Here is a 26,615-nt window from a genome sequence, read left to right as displayed (position 1 = left end):
TAAAACGCTACTGCATACACAAAAAAGGAGAGAAGGAAGGAAAGAAAGAAAAAAGACAAAGAAAAAAGAAAAGAGTTTTCCCTACTTGTTTTTATTTTACTGCCACCTGTTTCAAATTCATTTTTTATTGTTTTTGTTTGTTTGTTTGTTTGTTTTTATACTGATCTGAGTAGTGTAATAGTTCTATCTTTACAAATGTGAAGATGTTTGTTAAAAAGCATGTAAAGGTATTTCAGATACACCAGGAATGGGATTAAATGGGTTATTAACAGATATTCTGATCTCCTTGAGGAACATAATACCCATGTATGCACATTTTAATGGCTGTACAAATCTCCCTAGAACTGATTGAGACATACATTAACTGTGGTGGCTTCTTGGGAAAATATTTACCTTGATGAACATTGTGCTCAGTGAGAAATAAGTTGACTGCCACCTGCACTGAAAAATAACTGAGAGGTGTTAATTGAGTCTAATTGGTTTTTGGTTTTTGTTTTTTTTCGTTGTTTCTGATTAAGATGTGACTGTGGCTTAGGAGGTGAGAGAGGGAGCAGTATTTGCAAGCTGTAACTTGGAAATGAAGACTTGAACTAATAAACTTCTCTGTGTTTTCCTCCAGGCTGCTGCTGAAATTAAATTTCTGAGCTCATATTTATTGGAATGTGTTACTCAAATATTACTTTGACGTTCAGGTGTAAACTGTTGGTGGCATGAAACAGAAATGAGAGCTTTCATGCAATTGTATCAGTTAAAGATTTTTTAATATACTGGAATATCTTTCTATATTAATAATGTTATCCTCCTGCACTGATGCACACATAATGTGAGGTTTCATTTTAGTCAGTGACAAATATATGAAAGTATTTGTGGAGTTTCTTATTGAGATGTAGGAGTTTTAATCAGAAATTAACCTTTAAAAATAGCTGAAAAGAAGTAGTATAATCAAAGTAGAGAGTATTAAGCTGCCTTGGCTGAATAGGCACCAATTTAATATTTATTATCTCACAGCTGCTGTGACTTCCTCAAACTGCTGATATACGACACAGTTATGCATGAGCACATTCAAATTTTAAAGCAAAGAAAAAAACGTTTTTTCTATTTTATTCTAATACCTCACTTGTTTGGTTGTGAGATAACAACGATGCATTTCAGCAGATTAATGAAAGAAGAAAAAAAATGATCCTCACACATTATAAAACTCACCAAGAGTTGTGTGCAGAGTCTGTCAGATTAATCTTCTGTTTGTCTAAAAACAACGGCCATGAAATTCAATTTAGGGTGCTCCTGATTTCTGGGTAAGCAGCTTTCAGCCACCGACTGACAGGCATGTGTACAAACAATAATTCGCTCAATCACAAATACTTTCCATGAGCCTGGGGGTGGTTTACTTTCAGATAATTTATTAATGGCTGACAACAGAAGAACAATAAGTAGTTTTTTGTGTACAATAAGATCAAATCATCTCATTAGCCTTTCGATTTGGTTGCTGCAAATTGATTGCCAGCATGTAAATCAGTGCTGTACAATCTGACTTTGTTCTATTATTCACTTTAGTGTGATTATAGAAAGCAGCTTGTACTTACACCTAATCTCTCTGTCAATATGTAAATCCTCCACTACAGTTCAAACCTACCAATGCTTCCTCGAGGCTTTAAACTACAGAACTTCAAAGAATGTGCAAATGAGGAAAAAGTAGTTGCAAAATCAGCAGGAGGAAACTTCGGTTATTCTTCTGAACTAATTAGCAAATTCTGACACACAAGTACAAAGAGCTCGTCGTGTCATTATTAAGTGGTTTTTCAAGAAGTTTTGCACGTTAGAAGCTTCTTAGACTTCATTAACCTGTTGCTTATTTAAACTTCAAACTCAGCAGAGCGTCAGAGGCTTTCCTGTGAATGCCTCAGATTTCATTGATGCAGCAGTCACAGGAAGAGACATAACTGGAGGTTATTGTTAGTATAACTGTAGATGAAAATATATTCATATGAGAATGCATACATGAATGTGAGTGCCCGACTTGTTCCTAAGCAACAGTAGACCTGTGAGCCCAGTGACAGATGGTTGGTGAAGTTATTTTGGTTTAGAGGAGAAAGAGAGGGAGGGAGCGGTGAGGTGCCTGGACGGAGGAGAGGGGGGGAAATGTTTCCACTTAACATGAGGGAATTGGCAGCCTAGCAACACAAACTAAGTGAAGACATCCCTAGCAACAAAGATTTGGTGTTTGACCCCACCCACGTCCCTACCGTTCCTTACCCATACATCATTTTTTCTCTGAGTTGCTGACACAGGGCCTAGACTCACCTTTTCCAAAGATAACCAAAATTCCCCAAAACATCCTACCCATTAATTATTAGATTTCTAATATGTCCAGTTATTAGCAAATTAAAAAACACATAGGAGGATTAATTTCCATTTCCATTTAAAAAGTGTGTTTTGATATTAAATATGAATAAATAAATTATCACAGAAGAAAATGTTTTCGGCATTTCTTGTAGATTAAACACAGGCTGATAAATATTGTTTTCTGTGGATGGGGTCAGCCAGGTCATCAAAATTCATGGGGCTGATCTGGTGTGAAATAACTAAATTCCTGCAGTGTAACCAAGTTACAGCTACTTGGCCAACCTTAGCTTGATAGCTGAAGAAAACTATTACCTGAGAGGAAATGCTTGCTGTCCAGCTGACTTGCTAAACTACTTAATCAGCTAATTATGCCCCATATTATTAACTCATGTATCATTTGTGGATCTGTCACATCAAAGTTAACTTTATTATCTTGATCAGGTATACAATATAAACTTAATTAGGTGCACCTTCCTAGCAGTTTCATCCCCCCTTTCCTTCAGAACTACTTTAATTCTTCAAGGCATGGATTCAAGAAGGAGTTAGAAACATTCCTCTGTGATTTTGGTTCATTTTGACATGATTGCATCACACAGATGCCAGCTGCACATAATTTTGTTTTATCTGCTCCCTCATTCACAAGTGGTCACAAAGCAGATGGATAATCATATTTGATTTGGGAGAGATTTTAACACCAAATTCCCTTCTTGATGCAACCCTCCCAGGGATTTTTGTCTCCTCTCAGTCCCTAGGGATCTCTTATGTGATAGCCAAATGTGCTAACCTCTGTATTATGGAGCCACAGTTCTCAGTTGCATATCCATGCCATGAATCTCTTGAAATCTGGCGACTGTGGAGGTGATAATAATAATATAAGTACCTCAATGTCCAGGAAACCAGTTTGAGTTGATTTTGTGACATAGCATGTTATTTTGCACCCATCAAAAGGTGGGTACATGCTGGTTATAAAGGAGTGTTTGTCAGCAATACTCAGGTATGTTGAGAAATTTAAATCTTGTCAGCCACCCAGAGTGCACCAAGAAAATATCTTCCAAATGTTACACCACTCCATATTGACAAGGTAGCTTCACAGAGTTGCTGAAGATATGCTGGCTGTTCTATTGGATTAAGAGCTGGTGACTGTGGAGGGCATTTGACTACTTTGAACTCACCAGCATATTCAAGAAACCAGTTTTAGATGATTTGAACTTTGAGGGATTGTTTGTTATCCTGCCAGAAGCAGCTACTGGAAAACGTATACGTTGCAGTGACGCCAGATGCAGAGACGTCAGCAACAATACTCAGGTAGGCTGTGGTGTTCAGACAATGCTCAGATGTGACTAAAGGGTCCAACATGTGCAAATAAAATGTTTCTCACACCATTACACCACCAACAATTGCAGCGTAAATCAAAACTATTCAGGCAAGGCAACATTTTTCCAATTTTGTTTAAATTCACCTGAATCCCCGTTCTGATGCTCAGTTGGAATTTAGTAGATTTTCTTGGCCATGCTTAAATGACTAAACGTGTTTGGCCGATTAGACATTTGCCTTAATGATCAGTTGATAGGTGCACCTAACAAAGTGTTTGGCAAATCAAAGCACAACATAAAACAGGGCAACAATACATATAACAGTACAGGACTGTTTAGGGTGGTTTATTTCTCATCATTGCTTGGCTCATGAGAGCTTGCTCGCACATACTGCAAGCTGCAGTTCCCTTTGCCTGTCATTAATAACAGTGGATTTACACCACTTGCACAGAAAACCTTGAGGAGCTGAACACCTATAGGACTCACAGTTACACATAATTATATTATAATAATTATACATTGACGTAAATGACATGGATACATACCTTACACAAAGCAATCATTAAAGTTATTTTTAAGACGATAGGGACTTCTTTAGTTTATATACAAGTGGATATTAGACTCTCTAAGAATGTGTGTTGTCTGCTGTTTATTTAAGATACAGTTTGCAGAACTTATAAATTTAATTTAAGAATTTCCTTCCCTGTCTCTCCTGTGCAGACATCTCATGCTCTCAGATGCCACAGATTAACCTCACTTCCACTTAGACATAACCCCACATCTCAGTAAGCAGGCTACCATGATGTGCCTCATCATTTCTGCCTGTTTACTCTCAATGTTCAGCCACTTTGTCATCTTCAAGCCCCCCCCCAGCTGTCTCTATATGTAACAGCAGGCCACATTAGAGTTCCCACGGTTCTGAAGTCTTAAAAAAACAACAACAGAAAATCCCCCTTTCCATTTGTCCACCCCTCGTGTGTTCTCAGTTGAATGTTTTTTTATTTATTTTAACTTTTTTCACATATAAGCTATCATCCCCCGGGAGGCAAATGTAAGCTGCAGAGCCGGAGGAGCTAGTGTAGGAGGAAGATCAGATAGCAAAACTTCATAACGCAAATACACATTTTCCTACGTCAGTAACTGTGGGGCGCATTTCATAAGCTGGCTGACCACACACCTGAAATACACCTCAAAAACTCGTATCCCCCCATTTGACCTTCCCACCTGCCAGCTAAACCCACCGAAGCAGGAAACGGTAAGCTGAGTGCAGTTAACCAAAAGCTGATTTTGCCCGAGTGTGATTGTGTTTGGATATTGGTCCAGTGTGACAGCATTTTCAGACTCAGTGAAAAGCTTAAAGGGCTCCTGATAGATCCGTAACATAGGTCAGAACCCCTCCACCCCCTTTCTTCCTCCTGCTCCACTCCTTGCTTCTTGTTCAGTCTTAATTGGCTGCCATCTGACCCAGTCGGCAGCTTTTTATTCAGGACAACTGGCGCTATGCTCATCCCAATATGTCACTCATCTGTGGGTGCAATCTCCACAGATGGCTCTGGAGCCAATAGATCCAAACCAGTCAATACTGAAGTTTGGTTTTCATTGCCTGCAGTGTATTACCTGCACACTGCACCCACACCCACAGCTTAATACCAATAGAACAGTTAACTATTATAGCTTTTCTACTCATTTCTCTATTTCTGTCATTTCTTCTAGTGGCAATTCTTGGACACTGATAGCAGTATCTTAGCAACCAGACAGAGATTAAGAACGGGGCACAGGGATAAAGATTCAATAAATGGACAAATGTACAGATAAGAAGCATTGTCTGCTTCTACAAGCACGACCATACATAAACACACCGCTGCCACCGCAAACTTCCCAGGATTGATTTCTGTAGGAAATTGTTTATCCCATTTCTCCCTCATTTTTAACTGTATTTATTGAAGTAACTTACTTGTTCTATTGTTATAGAAGCTGGCACATGTCCAAGTGCTCCAACATTTACTGGAATCGAAGGAGGTCTTCCGTGGCACGAAGCTGTGAGACTCAAGTCTCTAGTGAACTTTTAATAATAGCTTGAAGCAAAGCCAGACATTAAAACAAAATCTAGAAAGGCCTGCAAATAGTTGCCACTTACTTATTGCTGTTACTCTATCGCCATTTACTCTATTTTCTCTTTTAGGCATTCTATAAAATCTTAGTGTTTGATATGTCATGTGTTTCTAGTTTTGCCAGCACACATTTCACATTTTGAGGCGATTGTTATATGCTGTACTCCTGTCGGTCCAGTAGAGGGCATGGAGGCATGCAAAGCGAATAACATTTAATAGGATTTAACAGCCACTTTAAGCAGTGTTTACATGCAAAGCAGCACAGATCACCAGCTGAGGTTTTCACAGTAAACCACCATACAAGCTCTACACTATACACTTACTTCCTTACTTCCTAATGCGTCATTAAAACAAAAAGCCTACTCTAGCCTACTCTTAAACGTGTAGTCTGCCACTGCAGTTCAAGTTTCTGACTAAATCTAGGCATTTGTAGTCTATGTTGTAGGCTCACACTCGCAAGTGATAAAATAATGCATTCATTCTGGTGGGCACTCTTTTTATAGGCATTTTTGCAAAAGTTGACCATTCTTATAGTATAATAATCTAGTGATTAAACTAATAACATCATTTAGCGCAATTTTGTTGCACGTGTACAACCACAGTGAAGAGCTATTTTATTCTGTTGATGGAATTCTCTTACACGTCCCTCATACCATCTCCACCAAAAGCAATACTTAACTAATGAAGCTTATGAAGCGTTGCCAAACTGCTGATGTTGTCAAAATCTAATCACGGTTTCATTTCATCACTTGTTTGAGCCACAGCTTTCAGACTTTTGCAGACCTGCTTAAAAAAATGTCTCTAGAAGGTACAAAGACTCCTAATTTCAGTCCGATGACTCACTTTCTCTACTTCTGCGAAATGAAGAAGGATTTGTGTGCGTGATTTCTGACGACACTCGTTGGTCTTGTAACCCCCCAAGTAATCCATCAGCACCGATGGTTATCAAACAACTAAGAGAGCAGTCTAAACATGTCACGGCACAAATATTGTACACACAGTGGATGGGAGTTTATTACAGTTTTAGGCAGTGGGCTATGACCCAACATGCAGAATGAGGAAGCTGAAGTTGCACAGACACATACGACTCACTTCAGATCCCGGTTCATTTGCTGTCCAGTCATGGGGACTTTAACAGACCGTTTAGCTATACTGGTTCTCCTTTTGTCCACAGCATCAAACGTCTGCGGTAAGATGGTTTTATTAATAATATTTTATTCAGCCTTAGGCTATTCTTTTTAATTTTTTATTTTCACCTGCTGATTTTTGTCTCATGTCTTTGAAAGTTCCGCGTAGCATAAAGTCGATACATGTGCGTGTGATCACAGTTATTTAATAGCCTACAATTTTCTGAAAAGGAAAAATAAAACCGCAGCTGAATACCTTAACCAGATAGACGCTGTTGTTTAGGGGCTGTAATTGGGCTGCTTCCTCGTAGCTTTCGCCACCTCTCCTTATAAGGGAGTGAAAATGGTCGGGATGTGTGTCCCATTGGAAGGTGACCTGCTCTGGCTTCTCTGTACTCCACACTATAACCCTCTTTTCGACTTAACTAATAAATGTTTCTTTTCTTTTCTTGTCTTTTCTTTTCACTTGTCATCAGTTCAGCTTAAATACCCTAGCACTCACACTAACTTTTGATTTCACTGATGATTATTTTTATTTTGTTACAAAACAAAGCCAATCAATGAATGAACTTAAGTTTTGTGAATGAAAAACAACATACAATCAGGTGAGTGTAGTAAGCAAGTGCATTTACATGAGATGATCTTTGACTATGCCTGACTATGATTACTTATTGGCACATATTTTTTTCAACTGAACGAACTTAGGTCATGATTTTATGATAATGCTTATGAATAATGCTTATTCTCTCAGATCATTTACTTTACCTCACATTTAACAAACTTATCACTGCTGACCGTGTTTCAGTGTTACTCTATAATCAGCCACACCCAAAGGCCTCACAAGAGAATACACAGAAAAGGGAGTGGACTTCATTGCTCTTCTGACTTTTTACACATTCAATTCAATTTGAAGATTTTAATTATATCCTCTTAGACTGTATCAAACACTTAGAATCTTATAGTATCTGAAAAGAGCTAAGTAGCATCTTAGTGCTACTTTGCGTAAAACCAGTCAACAATGTATGTCAACTGGTTAGAAAGTTAGAAAAACACTATACTCTATAGTATTGCATATATTTTTACATTTTTCTGGGTGTCATTTTCACAGATTCCAATATATGCACATCACGAGGGGTCACAACATGTCAACAGTGTCTGGCTGTTCACCCGAGCTGTGCATGGTGCTCTCAGGAGGTAAAAACACACATAAACACAGTTTCTACTCACTCCTCCCCCTCATTCCTCAGTGAAGCAAGTTAGAACTGAAATCTCATTCCCCACCAGCTTGCTTCATTCCATCACCCTCTAAAGCTTTTTCATGGTACCTGGTCAACACAGATATCCACCCTAGGCTCTCAAGAATAATTGTCTTGTTGCGTTCAGATAGCTACTTTTGGCTGCTCCCTTATTCACAAGGGGTCACCAGGGCAGGCACCTCCACAGATATTTGTTATTTGTTTGGTGATTTTCTTGTTGTTGTTTTTTGTTTTTGTTGTTTGGGTTGTTTTGTTTTTTTTTACTGGGGTGGGGGTGGGAGGTGGGGGTTAACATCCAGATGCAACCCTAAAGGGATTGATCATAATGTCTGGGGACTGGGGATCTTTTATTTGTTAAGAAAATGTGTAAACCACTACACTATGGAGCCACTTGCTGTGGTATTATATACATTAAATTAAGTAATGAATGCAAAAGGCCCAACAGAATGGCTGTGATTGTTTCAGGAGTTTGGGAAAGGGACATCTGGCACATCTCGCTGTGACCTAAAAGAGAATCTACTGAAAGAAGGATGCAGCGCAGCGTCACTGGAGTTTCCCTCCAGCACCCTCACTATTCAGCAGGATGTGCCGCTTAGTGACAAGGCATCAGGAACAGCTAAAGATGTTACTCAGATCAAGCCTCAAAAACTCCAGATGACTCTAAGACTAGGTATGTTAACACCCAACCAGATATCATCTGTATAAAGATCAGGAAATACATGCAACAGCACCATTATGCAACCGGCCATAAAGAGTCATTATTATTGTTCTACGTGCAGAAATAGCATGATGGTTTTAAACTGATATTAATATTACATCTTTTTCTCCTGGTAGTGGACACCTTTTGAGTTAATTCTGCTGTGTAGTTCATCAGTTTTATCCTCTGTCCCTTGTCCAACTCTGTGGTCCTCTTCTTGTTCCCCTCAGGTGATGCCAAACGTTTCACTGTGTCTGTGAAACAAGTGGAGGATTATCCCGTGGACCTCTACTATCTGATGGATCTCTCATATTCAATGAACGATGACTTGGCTCGCCTCGTCACCTTGGGCAATGATCTTGCTGCAGCCATGGGCAAAAAAACAAGTAACCTGCGTATGGGGTTTGGGGCCTTTGTGGACAAGACTATGTCCCCATACATGTACACCTTTCCTCCAGAGACAATCAGTAATCCGTGCTATGGGTAGGTATGATGAAGCTCTGGTGGAGATTTTTCTACCAGATGTGTTTAGCAACTTTTTCACTGATTCATTTTCCCACTTTCACTTGCTTAATATAAACAGGATTGGTGTACAATGCCAGGCTCAGTTCAGTTTCAAGAATGTGCTGTCACTGACAGAGAAGGTATCTCGCTTCACTGAGGAGGTGAGGAAACAGCAGATATCGAGAAACAGGGATGCTCCAGAGGGTGGATTTGATGCTGTCATGCAGGCGGTGGTGTGCAAGGTATAAATAACATAAATATGTCAACTACTGATACACGTCCTCAGAGATTTGGCAACACGGTATGCCCCTATGGAAAAGAAAAAGAATGTTTTCTTTTCCTACAGTAGTTGATATTATATACACATAAGTCTCTACACATATACTTTTCTATTATCAGCTCCTTTTGCATTTTTTAATACAAAATATTGGTAGTTTTTTCAGACTTAATTATACATATGCTGTATGCTTTATCTTGTTTGTTTTTGGTAGTTTTAACTTTTTAGATTATATTTTATATTCTATTTGTGTATCCATCATAATTAGGATAAGATTGGCTGGCGTCCGGATGCCTCACATCTTCTGGTGTTTACCACTGATGCCAAAACTCATATTGCTCTGGATGCGCGCATAGCTGGTATTGTCCAACCGAATGATGGACAGTGTCACCTTGGTAGTGACAATCTTTACAACAAATCTACTGTGCTGGTAAAGAGAAACAGTTAAATGCATAATTTTAAATGTTTTTGGACAAAGTGCTGCTTTTCCAACCTATGTTCTTCTGGTGTCTTCCAGGACTATCCCTCTTTGGGGCTCTTAACGGAGAAAATGACCAAAAACAACATAAACTTAGTTTTTGCTGTGACCAACTATGTGGTACCACTTTACGATGTAAGCAAAATGCACTGCTTGCGTCACGTGATAAATTTACTATTGTAAAAACTTTAACTATCTTACCACCATGTCTCCATTGCCAGGAATACAGTAAGCTTATTCCAGGCACAACCGTGGGAACTCTGTCTGATGATTCTGGGAATGTTATTCAGCTTATTGAGCAGGCATATGCGGTAAGGAGTTTTTGAGGTTGGAAAAACAAGTGGAATTTGTGAATTAATAATGTCTATTTGATCTGTAAAATATACACTAAAACCAATACATGATTTATACCTTTAACTTGAGCAGAAAATTCATTCTAAAGTGGAGCTGGAGCTGTTGAATGTCCCAGAGGAGTTAAATCTCTCTTTCAATGCCACTTGTCTAAATGGAAAGTTCACCCCCGGAATGAAGTTCTGTACTGGCCTCAAGATCGGAGACACAGTAAGTAATGGTTCAGGAATCTTCAGCATGTATCCAGCATTTCTACACAGACTATCAAAGAGGCATTTCTTCCTCTTCAGGTGTCATTCAGTGTTGAGGCTCAGTTGCGGAGCTGTCCTAAGGAGAAGAGTCGCACCTTTACCATCAAACCTTTCGGCTTCAAAGATCGCCTTGAGGTTACGGTGGATTTTGCCTGTGGTTGTGAGTGTGAGGCAAAGGCACAAGCCAACAGCTCCCTCTGTAGCAAAGGCAACGGGACCTTCGAGTGTGGTGTTTGTCAGTGTCACCCAGGTCGGCTGGGCCCGCATTGTGAGTGCTCACTTCAAGACTACAGTCCATCTGATGATGCCAACTGCATCCGGGAACCAGAGGGCAAAATCTGCAGTGGAAGAGGCAGCTGTCTGTGTGGACAGTGCTCGTGTCATACGAATGGGTTTGGTCGGGTGTGGGGAAAGTACTGTCAATGCGATGACTTCAATTGTCTGCGCTTTAAAGGAGCTCTGTGTTCTGGTGAGTAAATTGTTGTTGTTGTTTTTTATCTTTTTTTTTTATCGTTAAACCATCAGTTTAACATTTTGCAATAGCACAAAACCTGATGCACAAACTGAATATCAGTCTTCACTGACAGAACAAATTGCCTCCTGAGCAAAATCAAGAAACATTGCTTCATCAAGGTGCAAAAGCTTTTAGCTTCACATAAGAAACAAGAGGAACACACACGTGCCACACCCAATATATTTAGGTCAGACAATCACATGCAGTACAAAAAACAATTTTTTGTCATACACTTGGCCTTTCACGGCCACATCCAGGTCACTGTGACACTCAATCCGTAGTTGATCAAAGTAAACGTGCAGTGGTATGTGCAAGTATATTATTCTAAAATCATGACATTTATAAAGTCTGTAGTAAGGATCTCGAGAAATTCTAGAGACTTTGCAAAAATGGCCAGGTTATTAAAACATCAAGCATATTTTCTTAGTTTTGCAATCATGTTGCCATGCTGATTTGGGGATTTACACAAAATCCACCTCCACTCAATCAGCTTTTGAAAATATCAAATCATGGGCACTGAACTACCTGCAGGACGCTAAAGATAGACAAGAAAATATTTTATCATCTTAAAAGCTGTTTTTCTTCACTAAGAGCAGGAAAAATGAAGTTTCTCTTCCCTTTTCTTTCCTTGCTCTGAGGCTTTGTTGTATGCTTTGTTCCTTTCTCTCTTTGTATATAAACATATCTCAGTTGGTTTACATAGTTTTCCTGTTACAGAGGTAGCTAGGCCAAAAAAACTAGGCTACTTAAAATTCATGTGCCATCATTAAGACAGTCTTTTCTTGCTTATAACAGACATGTAAATTATTATACAATTGTTAAACATAAGCAATCATACTTATCAAATGACCAACCCTTTGTCAGATCTGCAAATATGATGTCTGTGCTCTGTAGGCGGCCAGTCAGAGAACACACCCATTTACTGCTATGTTTTTGTGGTGTGCAATTGCTATCTCTATCATTCCCAAATGCAAGTTGGTACAACTCACTGCAGAGTTACTCAATTACAATAATAAAACTTCAGTAAGCTTTGTCCCTGAGTAATTTATTGTTACAGCATATTGGCTCTATGATTGGTAAAAAGGAGTATGACTAATAGTAGAACAGGAAACTGCTCTTTTATCTTTATCAGTAATGAGCAGAGCAGACTTTGTGCATATTAACCCTAACTAGAATGAAATTAAGAGAATCTCAAGTTTTCTATATTCTACTTTTTATTTTATTTTTTAAAGAAATAAGGAAACTTTTCCTATTAGGGTTAGTACTCTGCTTTTACTCAAGCTTTGGAGTAAACATGTCAAGTACATGGACTTGTGTTACTGAGATACCTCTTCTTTCCACAGTAATGAGGACGCGAATACCATGAATCACGTGCTTACAAGCAAAGCTCATGGAGCTATAAGAAAGTGCATTCAGACACAATAAGTTAAGATCCTGTCAGCTTTCATTACAGAATGTGTAAGAAAATCAGTTTTAGAGATGTTAGTCAGTCACCCTCATTTTTTAAAAAGTATATTATTGAAATCTGAGACAGTTAGTAGTCCACTGTGATTTTCAGTAAATTGAAATAAAGTGCAGAAATATGACATGAAAGCCCCAAATTAGGCGTGCATCCTCTGGAATCAAGTTTTACCTTAAATAAATTTATCTTACATTGCCAAGCTGAAATCCAAATGTGACATACTTGTTTCAACAAGGCAAATGCTCTAACAGGTTCTTTCTTAAGGGAGATTATCTTTTGCAGACACAAAGCCAGTACTGGTGTAAGTCAGTCTATAGAGCATTAGTGGTAAACCGCAGTTTGCAGAATAGGTATTTAAAGCACGAGTGTCCCTTGGCTGCATCTTAGTTGAAGCTACCACGACACAGGGCATAAAAAAAGTTCAATCTCTGTGACATTCCCTGTGCGTGTGCAGATCTCCTACTGCTATGAAGCTCTTTCAGGGCTCAAGAACAGGTGCCAGCAAGCATAACCCCAGGGAGCACAAACAGGAGGGAGGAGACTACAGGAAAGTTTGCATTCCTCTGGTGATTTTTTTTTTTTTGTTTACTTCTTTCCTTATCAGTAAATTTCACTTGATTGCATTTCCGCTTCTTCTTCAACAATGTAAGGTTGTGCTTTAGTAATCTGTCTTTGTCCCTGTCCTTGTCCTTTTATCATTACCCCACTATTAACCTGTGCTCTGGGATGTGTTTAATTAATGAAATTATTGTGCTTGCTCACAAAGAAATGTGCATGATGTAAAACTAAAAACCCCTTTTCATGTTTGTGAATCAACTTTCATTTAATGAAAGCAGCACAAATACTGACTCCTATTAAGTGTTGTGTAGAGAAAAACAAAAGCTAAATCGAAGCATTTGTAACCAAATAAATGTTACCATTTTTCTCATTTCCAAAGCCTTTAAACATATCTCACCTCTTATGTTGTTGACAGAGTTATTGAGAAAGATTACACAACAACTCCACCGCCGGGCTTTATATGTGAGATTGTTAACCATTAACACGGACGGCCCTGCTTAAAACACATTCTAAAAGAAAAGTCTCAGCTGACAAGGTGGACACGGTGGAATTGTTTCTTGAAGCTTACAGCTGCTGGTGATTTGTTTTGAGCTCTGGAATTAGGGACCCTTACACCCTCTGTGATCTTTCATGGCTAGTCACTCCCCCTGTCTGATCCAGATGGACTGTGACTCACTCGCTTGGCTCATAGTCATCGAATGCCAGATCCTGTTTAGTTTCCTACCCTGTTGTCGTTGGGGCTCAGCAATAATATCTAAGGTGGCGTAATGTGCTGATGTGGGGTGTTTCTCAGTAATGCAGGAAGAAAAGCTCACCAACCAATCTTCTCAGGAAATGGATGAGATCTTCCCAGAATGACTGGGTGTTTTCGTGCTTTCTGTGCTTCACAACATCTGAGGATGTTTGTGTCAGTCTGTGTGTGCCTGCTTGCCCGATGGGATCAGGAATCATTAAACTGTACTTTCACAATAGAACATTTTCTGCCCTTCTCACAATGGGGATGATTAAGGGAAATGCATGACGCCCATTGCTGAGTAATTCAGATGCAAAAACAGCTACCAAGTTATTGCTTAACACAGCAGCATTTTCAAGAGAAGATTCAAATGATGTGGTAAGAGATCTGAAACAGATGATTGTTTTCAATCACTGAAAAGTCTTTTTTTATTTAAACAAACAGTTCAAGCAAAGAAGGTCATGACAAAAGAGGCAAAGTTATCATTTTTATAATATAACAAGATAACTTTAGCTCTAATTTCTTGCTCTCAAATAGCAAAGAAGTAACACCTTCATACCTAACTATTAATTACATAGTTGCAGAATCTTCAAACAATGAAGACCTAAAAAAAACCCTAAAACAATAAAACAATAAAACCACATCACTTAAAACATAGTACATACACTCTTTACTTCTGGCGCCCCCCATGTGCGGCAGCCTGTTACAGCAGCTCTGCTCATTTCTGAGCTTCTTTCTTATTTCCTCTTTATTTTCTCGTAACTTTTAACTTAAGTTTTAGCAATTCAGTTCTGCATGTACTACCATTTCGTGCTAGTTCTGGTCATTTTTCGAACAAATTTCCCACGTGTGGGACTAATAAAGGTTTATCTTTCTCTCAAACACACAAACACTCACTCTCTAACTCCACTTCCTTCAAAGAACATTGCAGTGACCTTACATTAATTTCATGAAGAATAACACTAATCCTATCTAAGCACACTAATTAGGTAATATAGGTAAGTATAAACACAGACAAATGTGCACACAGATTCATTTATATTTATGCAAGTAGTATTTTGTGGGTTTGTGTCCCTCTTGTAGTTATGCACACTGATCTCAAACTTAAACTGTATATTTTTGATTTCGAGTATTACAGAATAAATTTTGAGCACTTTTATAGTCTTACCAAAAACTCACTTTATACCACAAATGACAGTCTTTTTACAGAAATGTGCACACCTTACAGTCACACCTTCACCCAAATGAACCTACCCAGGTCTAGCCAGTCAGGCTGAAACCTAGATTTAATCCCAGGATCTTTTTGCTGTGCCCCTACCATGTTAGACACTGCATCACCATGCTGCCACAAAGAATTAGCTTTTCATTCTTTTTAATTCTTTCAGATCACGGGAAATGTGATTGTGGGGTGTGCAAGTGTGACGCTGGATGGAAAGGAGAAAACTGCAACTGCACTACGCGTACTGACACCTGCATGTCCAGTACTGGTTTCCTGTGCAGCAGCCGGGGTATCTGCGATTGTGGGGTTTGCCTTTGCACTCAGCCTGGTGCCTACGGAGCCACCTGTGAGAAATGCCCCACCTGCCCTGACGCCTGCACACTAAAAAAGTGAGTTAATCAGAGACGACAAAACAACAGAAAAGTCATATAAGAACTTTTAATTTTCAACCAAATTTTCCTTGGACAAATTGATTTAGCCTAAAAAAAATTTCACTGGATTCGTGAGATATCTTGTTTAATTTTAGGGTAAGTGATTGATCAACTTATTGAACAATTATCAGATCTTCCCTACGTCTAGATAGCATACTTGGCTTCTCAGGGCCCTACCTGTTGTTGGCAAAATAATCTTCCTCAAATAACTCAGTTTGCTTACGTTTTCCACATTCCATAACACAAACTACTCCTGCATATTTTTTTAGTGCAGACGCTATCATGTATAAGAGATGTAATGTGTGATGTCCACTGAATGCATATGAAATAAACCGCTTACTGTTTTTGCAGGGAGTGTGTTGATTGTCTGCACTTCAAGAGAGGACAGTACATCAAAGACGACAACTGTAATAGAATGTGCACAGATGAAATTGAAGTAGTGGATAACCTGGGTGAGAACTCCACTATTTCTAGTCTCTTTATTACTGCTATCCTGGCCTGTTGTGGTAATGTTGTATTTCTGCTTCAGATTATATGAGCATAATAAAATAAAAAGTATTTGGAGGCCTCATACAAACATTGTGGTCAAAGAGTATTGTGGACTGCTCGATACTTTAGTCTCATAAACATACCTTAAAACAATAAATTACCTTGTTCTTCATCTTCACATGATCTCGTCCCACACAAGGGGAAAAACGCAATGGAGTAAACTGCTCGTACAAAGATGAGAACGACTGCGTGCAGCACTTCCAGTATTATGTAGATGATGGCGGCAAATCCATTCTGCGTGTCGTGAAAGAACCAGGTACTGTGAAAGTTTGTGTCCATTTATGGGATTCTTAAACTGCCAGAGAACTGAGCGTTATAATTTAGGCACATTATTAGGGGAGAATAGTGTGTGCTTGCGTTCCATTTCAGTCTGTTTTTCTGGACAGCCATAGCAACAGGGGAACAGTGTGTGCATCTTGTAATGTGTTATTATCTAAAGAACACATCATCAGCCAGTTACCCACATCCACACTCTCCCACACCACAGAAACTCAGACACATAGCATTGATGCTTCAAATAATTGTGTCTCTCACCAGATTGCTTAACTTCTGATTGCACTACATTTCTTAGCAAACATGGTGTTGCCATAAACTGTAAATTAGCTCAATTTCTCCCTCTCTCATGTCTGTCAGAGTGCCAGCCTGGTGCTGACATCTTGGTGGTGCTGCTGTCGGTGGCCGGAGCCATTCTGCTACTGGGCCTTGTTGGCCTGCTCATATGGAAGCTGCTGGTCACAATCAAAGATCGTAGAGAGTTTGCCAAGTTTGAGGAGGAGAGAGCCAAAGCCAAATGGGATACGGTGAGAAATAACTACACTGAAACACAAGAGTACAACAAAAGTAATATCTTTTGGCTTTCTATAAGCTCTAGTGCTTTTAACAAATCTTTTTTCAATTTTAAGACCCAAACATGAATATGTATAAGATTTTTTTTCTTTTTCTTTATTCTTTTGAATTTTAAATTGTTTCCATGATATTCATTTTTTACTTGCTTTTATTATTGTTCAGCAATTTGTAACTTTGTTTTGAAAAGTAATTTTCTAAATACAAGTAAAGTAATGCCAATATACTGTAATAACAGAATATAGCTGCCCTCTAGTCTAGCCTGCATATGGCAATGCTACATATCACCATGGAGCTGAAGTAAACACCATGACCTCTGTTTTATTTTCATAGGCTAACAATCCTTTGTATAAAGGAGCCACCTCCACCTTTACCAATGTAGCATATCGGGGAAACTAACAACTAATGGCCAAGAGGAAAATCTCAGGGGTCAACGACAAAGATGGAATGTAGCAGCACAGAAATGGATTGCGAAGAACATACTTTACACTGTCATGTGACCAGCTACTGTAGCTGAAAAAGCAATTAATGCTGTCAACAACTTGATGTAATGATTGTACATAATATAAAAGGAAACAAAACAAAATGTTTTGTTATAAATCACAGATGGCTGTGTTCTTAGGCATTCTGTTTCTACACTGTTTCACTTCTGGTGTATTCTAAAATACTAAATGTGCATTTAAGAGACAGAGATTGGTTGTTACTATGGTTTCTCATTTTTGTGGTATTGTGTCCACCACTGCAATATTTTTTAAGATGAATATTTCTGTAGACCCATTACCACTTCTCCTTTTTCCTAACAGTCAGTTACAGTAGCAGCAATGAAGCTGCAAGAATGCAGCTATTTTTTAAAAGCCACTGCAGATCTAGTTTATAGTGATGTCTGGGATATACACTGTATTTTAACCTCCTAGGACCTGGGGTCCACATATGTGGACATCACATTTTGGGTTTTCTAGACCAAAATACAAAATTTTGCTCTACAAGGGCCTGATATCCAATTACGAGGACATTATACTGCCACTGTTCTATCAAAATTTAAAGTGAATGTCCTCATATGTGGATCTCATTTTTCTCAGAAACAAAAATCAGGTTAAAAAAAAAAAATCACGTAATTCTTTGTTTTTACATTCATCAGGTCCCAATCAGCCCAAATAGCAAAGAGAAATTAAAAATGCATGCCATGACAAAGTTTGGATCTTAGAAGGTTAAATGCAAAAAAGAAATTGCCACTTCAATAATCTTATAGCATAATTCTATAAAGATTTTCTTCTATTTTGGTGCTTTTGGGGATTTTTTATATATATATTTTTTTCTTTTGTAAAATATATAACTTATTCTGTGCTCTTTTGTGCCTTTGGTTTTGTAAATGCAAGTTTTATTTGATTCAGTTCTCTACTGACCTCCACTGTGCCACACTTTTTTAGCCTCTCTGAAATGTGACGTACATTTTGGTTTTACATTTGTGGTTCTCTCAGGATGTTAGCATTTTTTTCACATCTTTTAAAGTTGTTAGCGGTTAAGGTGAAGACACACATATTCAAGCAACTTTTGTGTGTCACTTAATACCTGTTTTCCTTTGAAAAATGTATATATATTTTTTGCTTATTAAGATCTGACTTAAAACAGAAAAATGAAATTGCAATAAACATTCACTCATGCACTCTTCAGCAAGGAGCTAATTGTTTTTGTTTGTTTTCTCCCAACTCTATTCATACGAAGAAAAATAATAAAATTATTTTGTTATGGAGGTATTGCAAGAAAACCAAATCCATACACAAAGAAATAGAAAAATAAGCCTATAGTCACTTGATTTTATGCAATTCTTTAATTAGCTATGATCATGCACACAGTTTCACTATGATGTGTGTTTCTGCAACAACTTATGTGTTATCAAGTCAGTCAACACTTCCTGCTGTGACACACACAGGATATTCTTTCACGTGTCTACAGTATGCAGTTCAGGCAATATGATACACTTCGCTTCCATCTACATATCGCTGTCATCACTACAAGTATCCAAATTGTTACCCAGTACTGCTTTCAACTGCTTTGCATTCAGTACTTCAATATTTTGGCTTAGTTATGTCCCCAGGCTAGTCTAGGAGTTAGAAGGGACTAACATAAAGTTAAAACAATGAAGGAGGAGTCAAGATGGTATTTTTTTAAAGGTTTATTGTCTGCTAGCGTTAAAGTTCTGGTTCAGATTGAGGGTTAACTTCAGGGAGAGCCAAGGCCAACATAACAAACAAAACATCCCTGATACGAAAATAAAAGAAACTTACCTAACTCCAAAGGAAACAAAATATACAACCTATAACGATAACCTACCTAACAACACATAAACAGGAGAAAACAGGATCACAAAACAAAAGGCGGCTCTCCCCTACAAGCAGTCTGAACATGGAAACACATGTATGGCAATCAAAAATGGCCAGAGGGCCCAGAAACACAGCTCCACAGGCATTATATAGTGCTCTGCTGATCGGCAATTAGATGGATTCAGGGAGCAGCACCCAATCAGGACAGAGGAGGTGGAGCCGAGACAGAACATAAGGATTTATTTCACAGAAGAAAACCAACATCCTCCTGGATAAAAAGCTGTGAAGTAACACCCTGCTGTCTTGCAGAACTCTGTTAAAAATGATTCAGTCTTTGCCACAGTAATTACATGCTAATCAAAAGTAACAAGAAATGATTGCATTTGAATTTCAGTACTTGTATTATATGTTCCTTTCAGAAATAGTGGAATTATGGTACTGTACAAAACTCTTGAGCCACCTCTCATTTCTTTAGATTTTGCTTCCAAGGAGCCAGGTTTTCTTTAATTTTTTAAAGCAGTCTTGAGCAATAGTTCTACAGGCCTTCTAAAAGTGTTTCAAAAACTGTCTCGGTTTCTTCTTCAGTCCAGTCCTTGCACCTGACAATTTAAATTTTTTATGAATCATTAAGCATAAAAATGTACCTAACTCAAGAGATTCAAGATTAGGTTTATTTGTCACACACCATAATGCAACCAAATCCCTACACAAAGGGATATTAAAGTCTGACTGTGCATAAATAAGAGGACAACACAAATAGAGACTGAAAAACATTAAACGTTTTGGTTTGTTTTTTTTAATAACTAGTAGGGCAACGATAGTCGAGTGTAGATGAATAGATGTTTAGAGGGTAGGTAGGTAGTGGGTGAGGTGGGCTTAAGTCACCGTCTCATTTAGCAGCCTAATGGCCGGAGGGTAAAAGCTCATTCTCATTCTCAGCCAGCACATGGTAGTGTATCACTAATGGGAGCATATGAAATAGTCTTTTGCTGGGGTGGCTGGAATCTCTGGTTCTTTGTGAAATTTCACATTGTGAAACGTTCTATGTTTATTATTTGCTCAGGTTGTATGGATTACCATCCTAAGGGCAAAATGGTGCTATCCGGTGCAGTTCCCCATCCGGGTGGTCATGCCCGCATTCAGACTGATCACCATGCTGAAAGTGTAGAAGTTTCTGAGCACTCTAAGCAGGAGTCTTTAATTGTCTGATGTAATAGAGGCATTGATGGGCTCTCTTTACCAGGGTGTTAATGTGCTAGGACCATGCAAGGGCCTGAGAGATGTAAACACCAAGTTATCCACCCTCTCTACATGGGCGCATTTTATGCTGAGAGGGTGAAAGCTTTTCTGCTGTTTCCTGGTGTTGTCCACTACTAGCTCCTTGGTCTTACAGACATTCAGCTCAAGGTTATTCCCTTTACACCAGCTCACTAGGTGGTTGATCCCATACTGGTAGACAGACTCGTCATTATTTGAAATCAAGCCTACTATCGCTGTGTTGTCAGTGTGTTTGACTATGATGTTGGAGTCTGAGGTGGTCACACAGTCACCGTTGTACGGGGAGTAATTGAGCACCCACCTACATGAAAATTGTTTTAACTTGATCAAGCAAGAGTGTTTAATTAGTGTCCCTTCCTTTTGAGTATTGTAGTTTAATACATAAGTGTCACTGCAGTCTCTAGTCTTCTCCCTTGTTTCTATTATCAGATATATGAGTGTGTTATCAAAATGTTTCTTTATCATTCTGTTTCCTTGCACCATTAGTGTAATGAATTGTTCGAATGAACCGTTTATTCAGGGATGAAAGTCTGAAAGTAGCTCAGTTTCTGATAATATGACACCCCCTGTTGGTTATTTGTTAGATTTGTCATAAATTGTGTGCAGCAACATGAGTGACATTTCTTTTAGCTCTGGAAATCTGCCTATAATCTATTCTAAGACCAAGTCCTTTGCACTACTTTGTTCTCCAGTGACCCTTTTTCTTGTTTTGTATATATTCCTCTTGGTTGTATATATTTCTCCTGTTTTTCATTTATTCCTGCTGTCTTACTGTTTATATTTTATTCCTGCACTGCTGGCATGGAGCACCCATAATTTCGGTGTATATATAAAATGAAAATAAAGGGCTATTCTATTCGATTCTATTCTATTCTAAATGGACATAAGAAAGTGTTACAACTTCAGGCACAAAGTAGTAGGCTGATTCTGAGATGAGACAGGTCAATTCTAAACTGAGTACCAAAGTAACTTCAGTACAAATCTCAACAACAAAGATGAAGATGTCTTTGACAAATTGTTAAAAATGCCATTTTTTCTCATTGCCTTGATAATTTTAGTCTTTTTTTAACAGCTTAGTTGAAAATCAAACTTCATAATGGGTGATGCTAAGGCAAGAGTTTTATGTGAAGGGTGTCTGGTGCTTTCTTTAAGAGATGCAAACAAATGAAACCTTCCTTCTTTTCAGTGAGCCACAAAGGCCCGTCCTAAAGCATAATGTGCTTTATTCCTCTTTTTGAATCTAACTGGAATTATGATTTACAAAAAGAACATCATGTTACATCATCATTTTTGCAACCACAGGTGTTGTCTTCTGCTTAGATAACAGGTTTAAGGCACTTCTATAATGGCGGCACTTTTCAGACTCGGATGTAACATCCTTTTCATTATATACAGACTATAAGTAGTTCTATTCAGAGAAGCTGAAAGTCAGACTGAACAGATGAGTGGGCACGATGGAGCTGAGGTATTCTGCTGTATATAACTACTCAGCAGTTTAAAACTTCAGCTTTTGGCTCACGCAAATTTCTTTAATATGCATTTTGTTCACTTGCTAATATAAAACTTTGGTCATGTGCAACTTTTGAACATTCCAAGATTATATATAAAAGGAAAAAAAAAACATTTTAAACACACACACACACACACACACACATATATATATAGAGCCATTAACCTAATGCCATATAAAATAATTACATACTACTGGTTTATTGGGAAATTTGATTTACGTAAGAGTTTTTTAATCTCGACTATCTCAATATCTCAATATCCGTCATCAAGTGAATCTAATCTAAAATCTGAATCTAAAATGTTCGTACACGATCAGTGAGGAGTTCTTTACCGACGGTTTTTAGTATGTTTTTCTAAATTAATCTCCCGAAAATCTTCCTAACATATGTTTCCCTCTAGTGTGTGAACACCTGTAAGTGCTACTAGAAAAATAACAAAGTGGAAACGTGAAAAAGAGTAATGTAATGAATTAAAACTAGCCTCTCTTCTTTCTAAAAAAGTGCCGTAAATCTCCAGATAGTTTTACTATCCGAGCTTGAAATATGTATTATTATTATTATTTTTATTTTATTTGTAAATACAGCTGTTAGGGCTTTTCACTTTAGTTATAATATTTCCTCTCGCCTTTGAATGCATCATAATTAAACGTCCGCCCCTTCTTCTGCACGTCAGTTCCAACATGGCGGCGCCCCACGCTGTGGACGGGGTGGAGGGAAGCAGCAGTGAAACCGGGCTGACTCTGTCGGATTCATCTACCTGTGATGTGAAGAGACCTCAGTTCGGGACACGTTTCCTTACAGACCCACGACAGGTCTTCCAGCATAACGCATGGTCGGTATCTTTTAACAGAACTCCCCCCAATAGAGCAGACATATGTTCCTGTGCATCTCTGTCAAGGCTGCTCACTGGGACACTGTTATGACTTGCCATAGATTGTGTGTAGTTCTGCGAGCCGTTATTTTTTAACATTGACATTAATTTAATGTTAACATAACATTATGTTAACAATTAAAATAACATTAACTGAATATGGATTTCTCCTACAATGTAATCACGGGACATGGGTTGAACTGGTTGCTGAATAACATCTATAAAATTATTACCAAGTATTTCTCTGCACCTGATTGGTCAGCCTTTCATATCTAAATACGGAGTTATATATAAAACATCTTTAACATGTATCAAAGATTTGTGTAAAAATGTTCAGGCTAAATGTCAAAGTACTTTGCAGATTTTATTACACCTGCTTACAACCCATCACCAATCTGAGTGAAAGTGTCATATCTTTAAGTATTTCAGGATTGAGAGTGTTTTTGTGTGCCACGTTGCTTTGGGATAATGGAGTTTTCTCACCATCAGGGACAATGTGGAGTGGACCGATGAACAAGAAGCAGCCGCTAAGAAGAAAGTCTTAGAAAACAGTCTACCGCTACCTCCAGAGAAACAAGGTTGCAGTTATACACATAAACCCCACAGTGTGACTGACAGTAAAGACCAGTAAGAGATGTATAGCTTATCTATCAGGAGGACAGCCATCCCCAATGTTGCATCCACTTTTCTTTCATTTTTTGTTTCTTGTGAAAGCGACCAGATCTCTGTTGCTGCTGTTAGCACAAAAAGATTGTAGCTGTAATTAATTTTTAGCCACTTTTTTCAAATTCAGCTTAACTTTACAGGTCATGAGATATTATAGTTTGTTTTTGTTTTTTATTTTTGTTTTTAAATAGACTTGCAAGAATTTCAGGCAAACTTTTATTCACCTTGTCATTATGAAGTATTATGTGTAGAATTTTGATGCAAAAATTAAAGGCTGTAACATAACAAAATGTGAAACAGATGAAGTGCTGTGAATACTTCCTGGATACACTGTGTCTTATTAAGTACTTTAAAGTGTTTTGTGGTGATATGTAAGCAAGGCAACATAATGCTCCAGTACTTAAACGCTTGCTTTACCTTTGCAGAGGAATACGACAGCCGGGCCAATGAGTACTGGAACGGCTTTTACACAATCCACGAGAATCGTTTCTTCAAAGACCGTCACTGGCTCTTCACAGAGTTCCCAGAGTTGGCCCCACAGTGCAGCCTGAACCATGAATCTCACCCTGGTGCCTCTGGTGCAGTAGAAAGTCAGCAGAACAGTCAGGATCGAGAACAAAGCGGGGAACATGCAGCTTCGTCTCACACTGATGGTGACTTTCCAGGCTCGTCTGCCACCTATCGCATACTGGAGGTGAGACAGTATAACGAAAGCAAGTTAGTAAACTTAGCTAAATTTTCAGTTAAAGAGATAGGGTTTAAGAGGATTTGTTGTCATGAAACAGTTTTACTGTTTTATTTATATAAAATTCTGTACAGGTTGGATGTGGTGTAGGAAACACAGTTTTTCCAATACTAAAGACCAACAAGTAAGAGCTGTCAAAACATTTCAATCTATGTTTAAAAACCACACATCTTATTTTTTCTCTTGCAGTATAATGTGCACAATAAAACAATAATTTGCCCTTTGCAGTGATCCAGGACTCTTTGTTTACTGCTGTGACTTCTCCAGCACTGCTGTGGAATTAGTCAAGGTGAGATAATGATGATGGGATCATGAAAGGATGATCATTTCTCAGGTCGTAATCTAGCTAATAAATTAAAACTGTCCTCTTGTCATCAGAGTAATCCAGAGTACGACCCAGGGCGTTGTTATGCCTTTGTTCACGACTTGAGCGATGTAGAAGCCAATTACCCCATCCCTGATGGAACCCTTGATGTTATAGTGCTAATCTTTGTTCTATCAGCACTGCATCCCAAGAAGTATGAACTTCTTTTTTTTTTTTCCTCTTCCCTTTTGTCTTTCCTTTGGTTTTCACTCGGTGGAAGTAATTAAATTTTTACTGCCTCTTATACTTTCACCCCAACTTCAGGATGCAAGCATCCATCAGTAGACTAGCACGCCTCCTGAAGCCCGGTGGAGTGATGCTGCTCAGGGACTATGGACGCTACGATATGGCACAGCTCCGCTTCAAGAAAGGTTATGATAAATTTCTGCAAGACACTGGGCTCAAAATTTTCCACTGTTTGATCTTTAGAGTTTTGTTTTACCCACTCTAACACACTTTTTTTAGGTAATTCCAAATCTATAAAACCCCATGATAGTGAATTAGACAAGTGGTTAAGAAAATGGGTGATAGATGGTCTTAAATATGTTTAAAATGCATTAAGAACTGCTTAAAATGCAAAAAGTAACAGTAAATCCAGCTGTGCAAGAAGTTCGAATTTGTGGTGTCATAGGTTTAAAAGGGCCATATATTAATGGATCCATGTATGTAATATTATCATGTAATATTACCATGTTCTGGCTTATTATTTACATGATAATTGATATGTAATTTTCTACAACTTGCTTGAAAATAATGTGCTGGTGTTTTTCTTTAGGAAGGTGTCTCTCCGAAAATTTTTATGTCCGAGGCGATGGAACGCAAGTATATTTTTTCACTCAAGGTACAAAAAAGGTCTTAATAAAGATTTATTGGGGTTTATTTTTGTAGAGTTGCTTTCTGATGGTGTATCCAAAAATATTTCTGTGCTCATTTTAGATGAGCTCCATGAGCTGTTCACTCAGGCTAAGCTGGAGAAAGTGCAGAACCTTGTGGACAGAAGGCTACAGGTGAACAGAGGGAAGCAACTCACCATGTACAGGGTGTGGATTCAGTGCAAGTACCGCCAGGCTCCAGTTTAGCCACCTGGGTGTGAAAGTGGGGAGAACCCACCTGACTTGACTGTCAACTACAGCCAAAACTAGGAAGTGAAGAGAAGGTGGTGTCTGCTTTTTCCAGGGGGTGTATGGAGTGGAGATGAAAAGCTTTGTGATGAAGGGAATGCAACAGAATATTTACATACTGTAAAGGTTTTACACGATCCCAGCTGCTAAACTGCAGATGGACACTTTTTTATGCATAAGTTTCCTGATGGTGCAGCAATCCTAGCTGTAATAGTCATGTCTTGTCACTTTCTTATGGAAACCTGTTTCAGCCACTGGAAAAAAATAAATAAATAATTACCAGGCAGAGCTAAGTCTAAATTTCAAGTTATCTCAAAATTTTAAGTTGGGTTGCTGAAAATTTCAATTTACTAACTAGATCTCTTAAAATATCACCTTTTAATAAGTCAAAATTTCGAAGTACTAAATCAAAACTTTGACTTGAGAAAGGCAAAAACATTTTTTTTCAGTGATTGTTCAGTTCAGTAATTTAGGAAAGTGCTGGTTACCCGTATGTTTCTCTTCTGACATATTGTTTCTGATGTTTTGAAATAAACTGAATGATTTTTAAGATTTTCCCTTTTGTACATGCAAAATAAAAATAAATTTAAAACATGAAGGGTTTTTTTTAATTTAGTATTTAAACCTTGAAAAGTTCAAGGTTGTGCATTTGTTCTGATGCTACTTTGCTTTCCATCTCACGTTTAGTGGTTGACTGGCTGGTTAGGAAAAAAAGACAACT

General features: G+C 38.3%; 2 protein-coding genes across 4 annotated transcripts; both read left to right on the top strand.

Moving 5' to 3' along the window:
• Window positions 1-6,777: 6,777 nt before the first annotated feature.
• itgb3a (integrin beta 3a) lies at window positions 6,778-18,044 on the top strand. 2 transcript variants are annotated; one of them, XM_031753438.2, is made up of 15 exons: window positions 6,778-6,956; window positions 8,003-8,088; window positions 8,616-8,820; window positions 9,078-9,330; window positions 9,431-9,593; window positions 9,897-10,058; window positions 10,146-10,241; window positions 10,328-10,417; window positions 10,533-10,667; window positions 10,748-11,177; window positions 15,361-15,583; window positions 15,977-16,077; window positions 16,314-16,430; window positions 16,808-16,974; window positions 17,351-18,044. In XM_031753438.2, the coding sequence occupies exons 1-15, from the start codon at window positions 6,815-6,817 to the stop codon at window positions 17,414-17,416; spliced, it is 2,436 nt and encodes an 811-aa protein (XP_031609298.1). In that variant the 5' UTR covers window positions 6,778-6,814; the 3' UTR covers window positions 17,417-18,044. The 2 variants fall into 2 exon arrangements, with proteins under 2 accessions (XP_031609298.1, XP_031609299.1); XM_031753439.2 differs by lacking the exon at window positions 8,003-8,088 and having other exon boundaries at window positions 6,779-6,956.
• A 4,730-nt stretch (window positions 18,045-22,774) lies between these two features.
• Window positions 22,775-26,486, top strand: mettl2a (methyltransferase like 2A). 2 transcript variants are annotated; one of them, XM_039610612.1, is made up of 9 exons: window positions 22,775-22,959; window positions 23,488-23,576; window positions 24,090-24,358; window positions 24,484-24,533; window positions 24,638-24,698; window positions 24,788-24,927; window positions 25,038-25,144; window positions 25,553-25,614; window positions 25,710-26,486. In XM_039610612.1, exons 1-9 carry the CDS (start codon window positions 22,808-22,810, stop codon window positions 25,782-25,784), a joined length of 1,005 nt encoding a protein of 334 aa, XP_039466546.1. In that variant the 5' UTR covers window positions 22,775-22,807; the 3' UTR covers window positions 25,785-26,486. The 2 variants fall into 2 exon arrangements, with proteins under 2 accessions (XP_039466546.1, XP_031609301.1); XM_031753441.2 differs by having other exon boundaries at window positions 22,777-22,959; window positions 25,549-25,614.
• Window positions 26,487-26,615: the final 129 nt, after the last annotated feature.

This window comes from Oreochromis aureus, linkage group 4, assembly GCF_013358895.1.
Source record: "Oreochromis aureus strain Israel breed Guangdong linkage group 4, ZZ_aureus, whole genome shotgun sequence".
NCBI classification, from domain to species: Eukaryota; Metazoa; Chordata; class Actinopteri; order Cichliformes; family Cichlidae; genus Oreochromis; species Oreochromis aureus.
This window is presented reverse-complemented; position numbering and strand designations above follow the sequence as displayed.

Coding starts and splice junctions, on each gene's coding strand:
- itgb3a (XM_031753438.2), top strand. CDS start 6,815: ATGCAGAATGAGGAAGCTGAAGTTGCACAGACACATACGACTCACTTC. Junction 8,089..8,615: donor GTGCATGGTGCTCTCAGGAG/GTAAAAACACAC, acceptor TGATTGTTTCAG/GAGTTTGGGAAAGGGACATC. Junction 9,331..9,430: donor ATCAGTAATCCGTGCTATGG/GTAGGTATGATG, acceptor TAATATAAACAG/GATTGGTGTACAATGCCAGG.
- mettl2a (XM_031753441.2), top strand. CDS start 22,808: ATGGCGGCGCCCCACGCTGTGGACGGGGTGGAGGGAAGCAGCAGTGAA. Junction 25,145..25,548: donor ACAGCTCCGCTTCAAGAAAG/GTTATGATAAAT, acceptor GTTTTTCTTTAG/GAAGGTGTCTCTCCGAAAAT. Junction 25,615..25,709: donor AGTATATTTTTTCACTCAAG/GTACAAAAAAGG, acceptor TGCTCATTTTAG/ATGAGCTCCATGAGCTGTTC.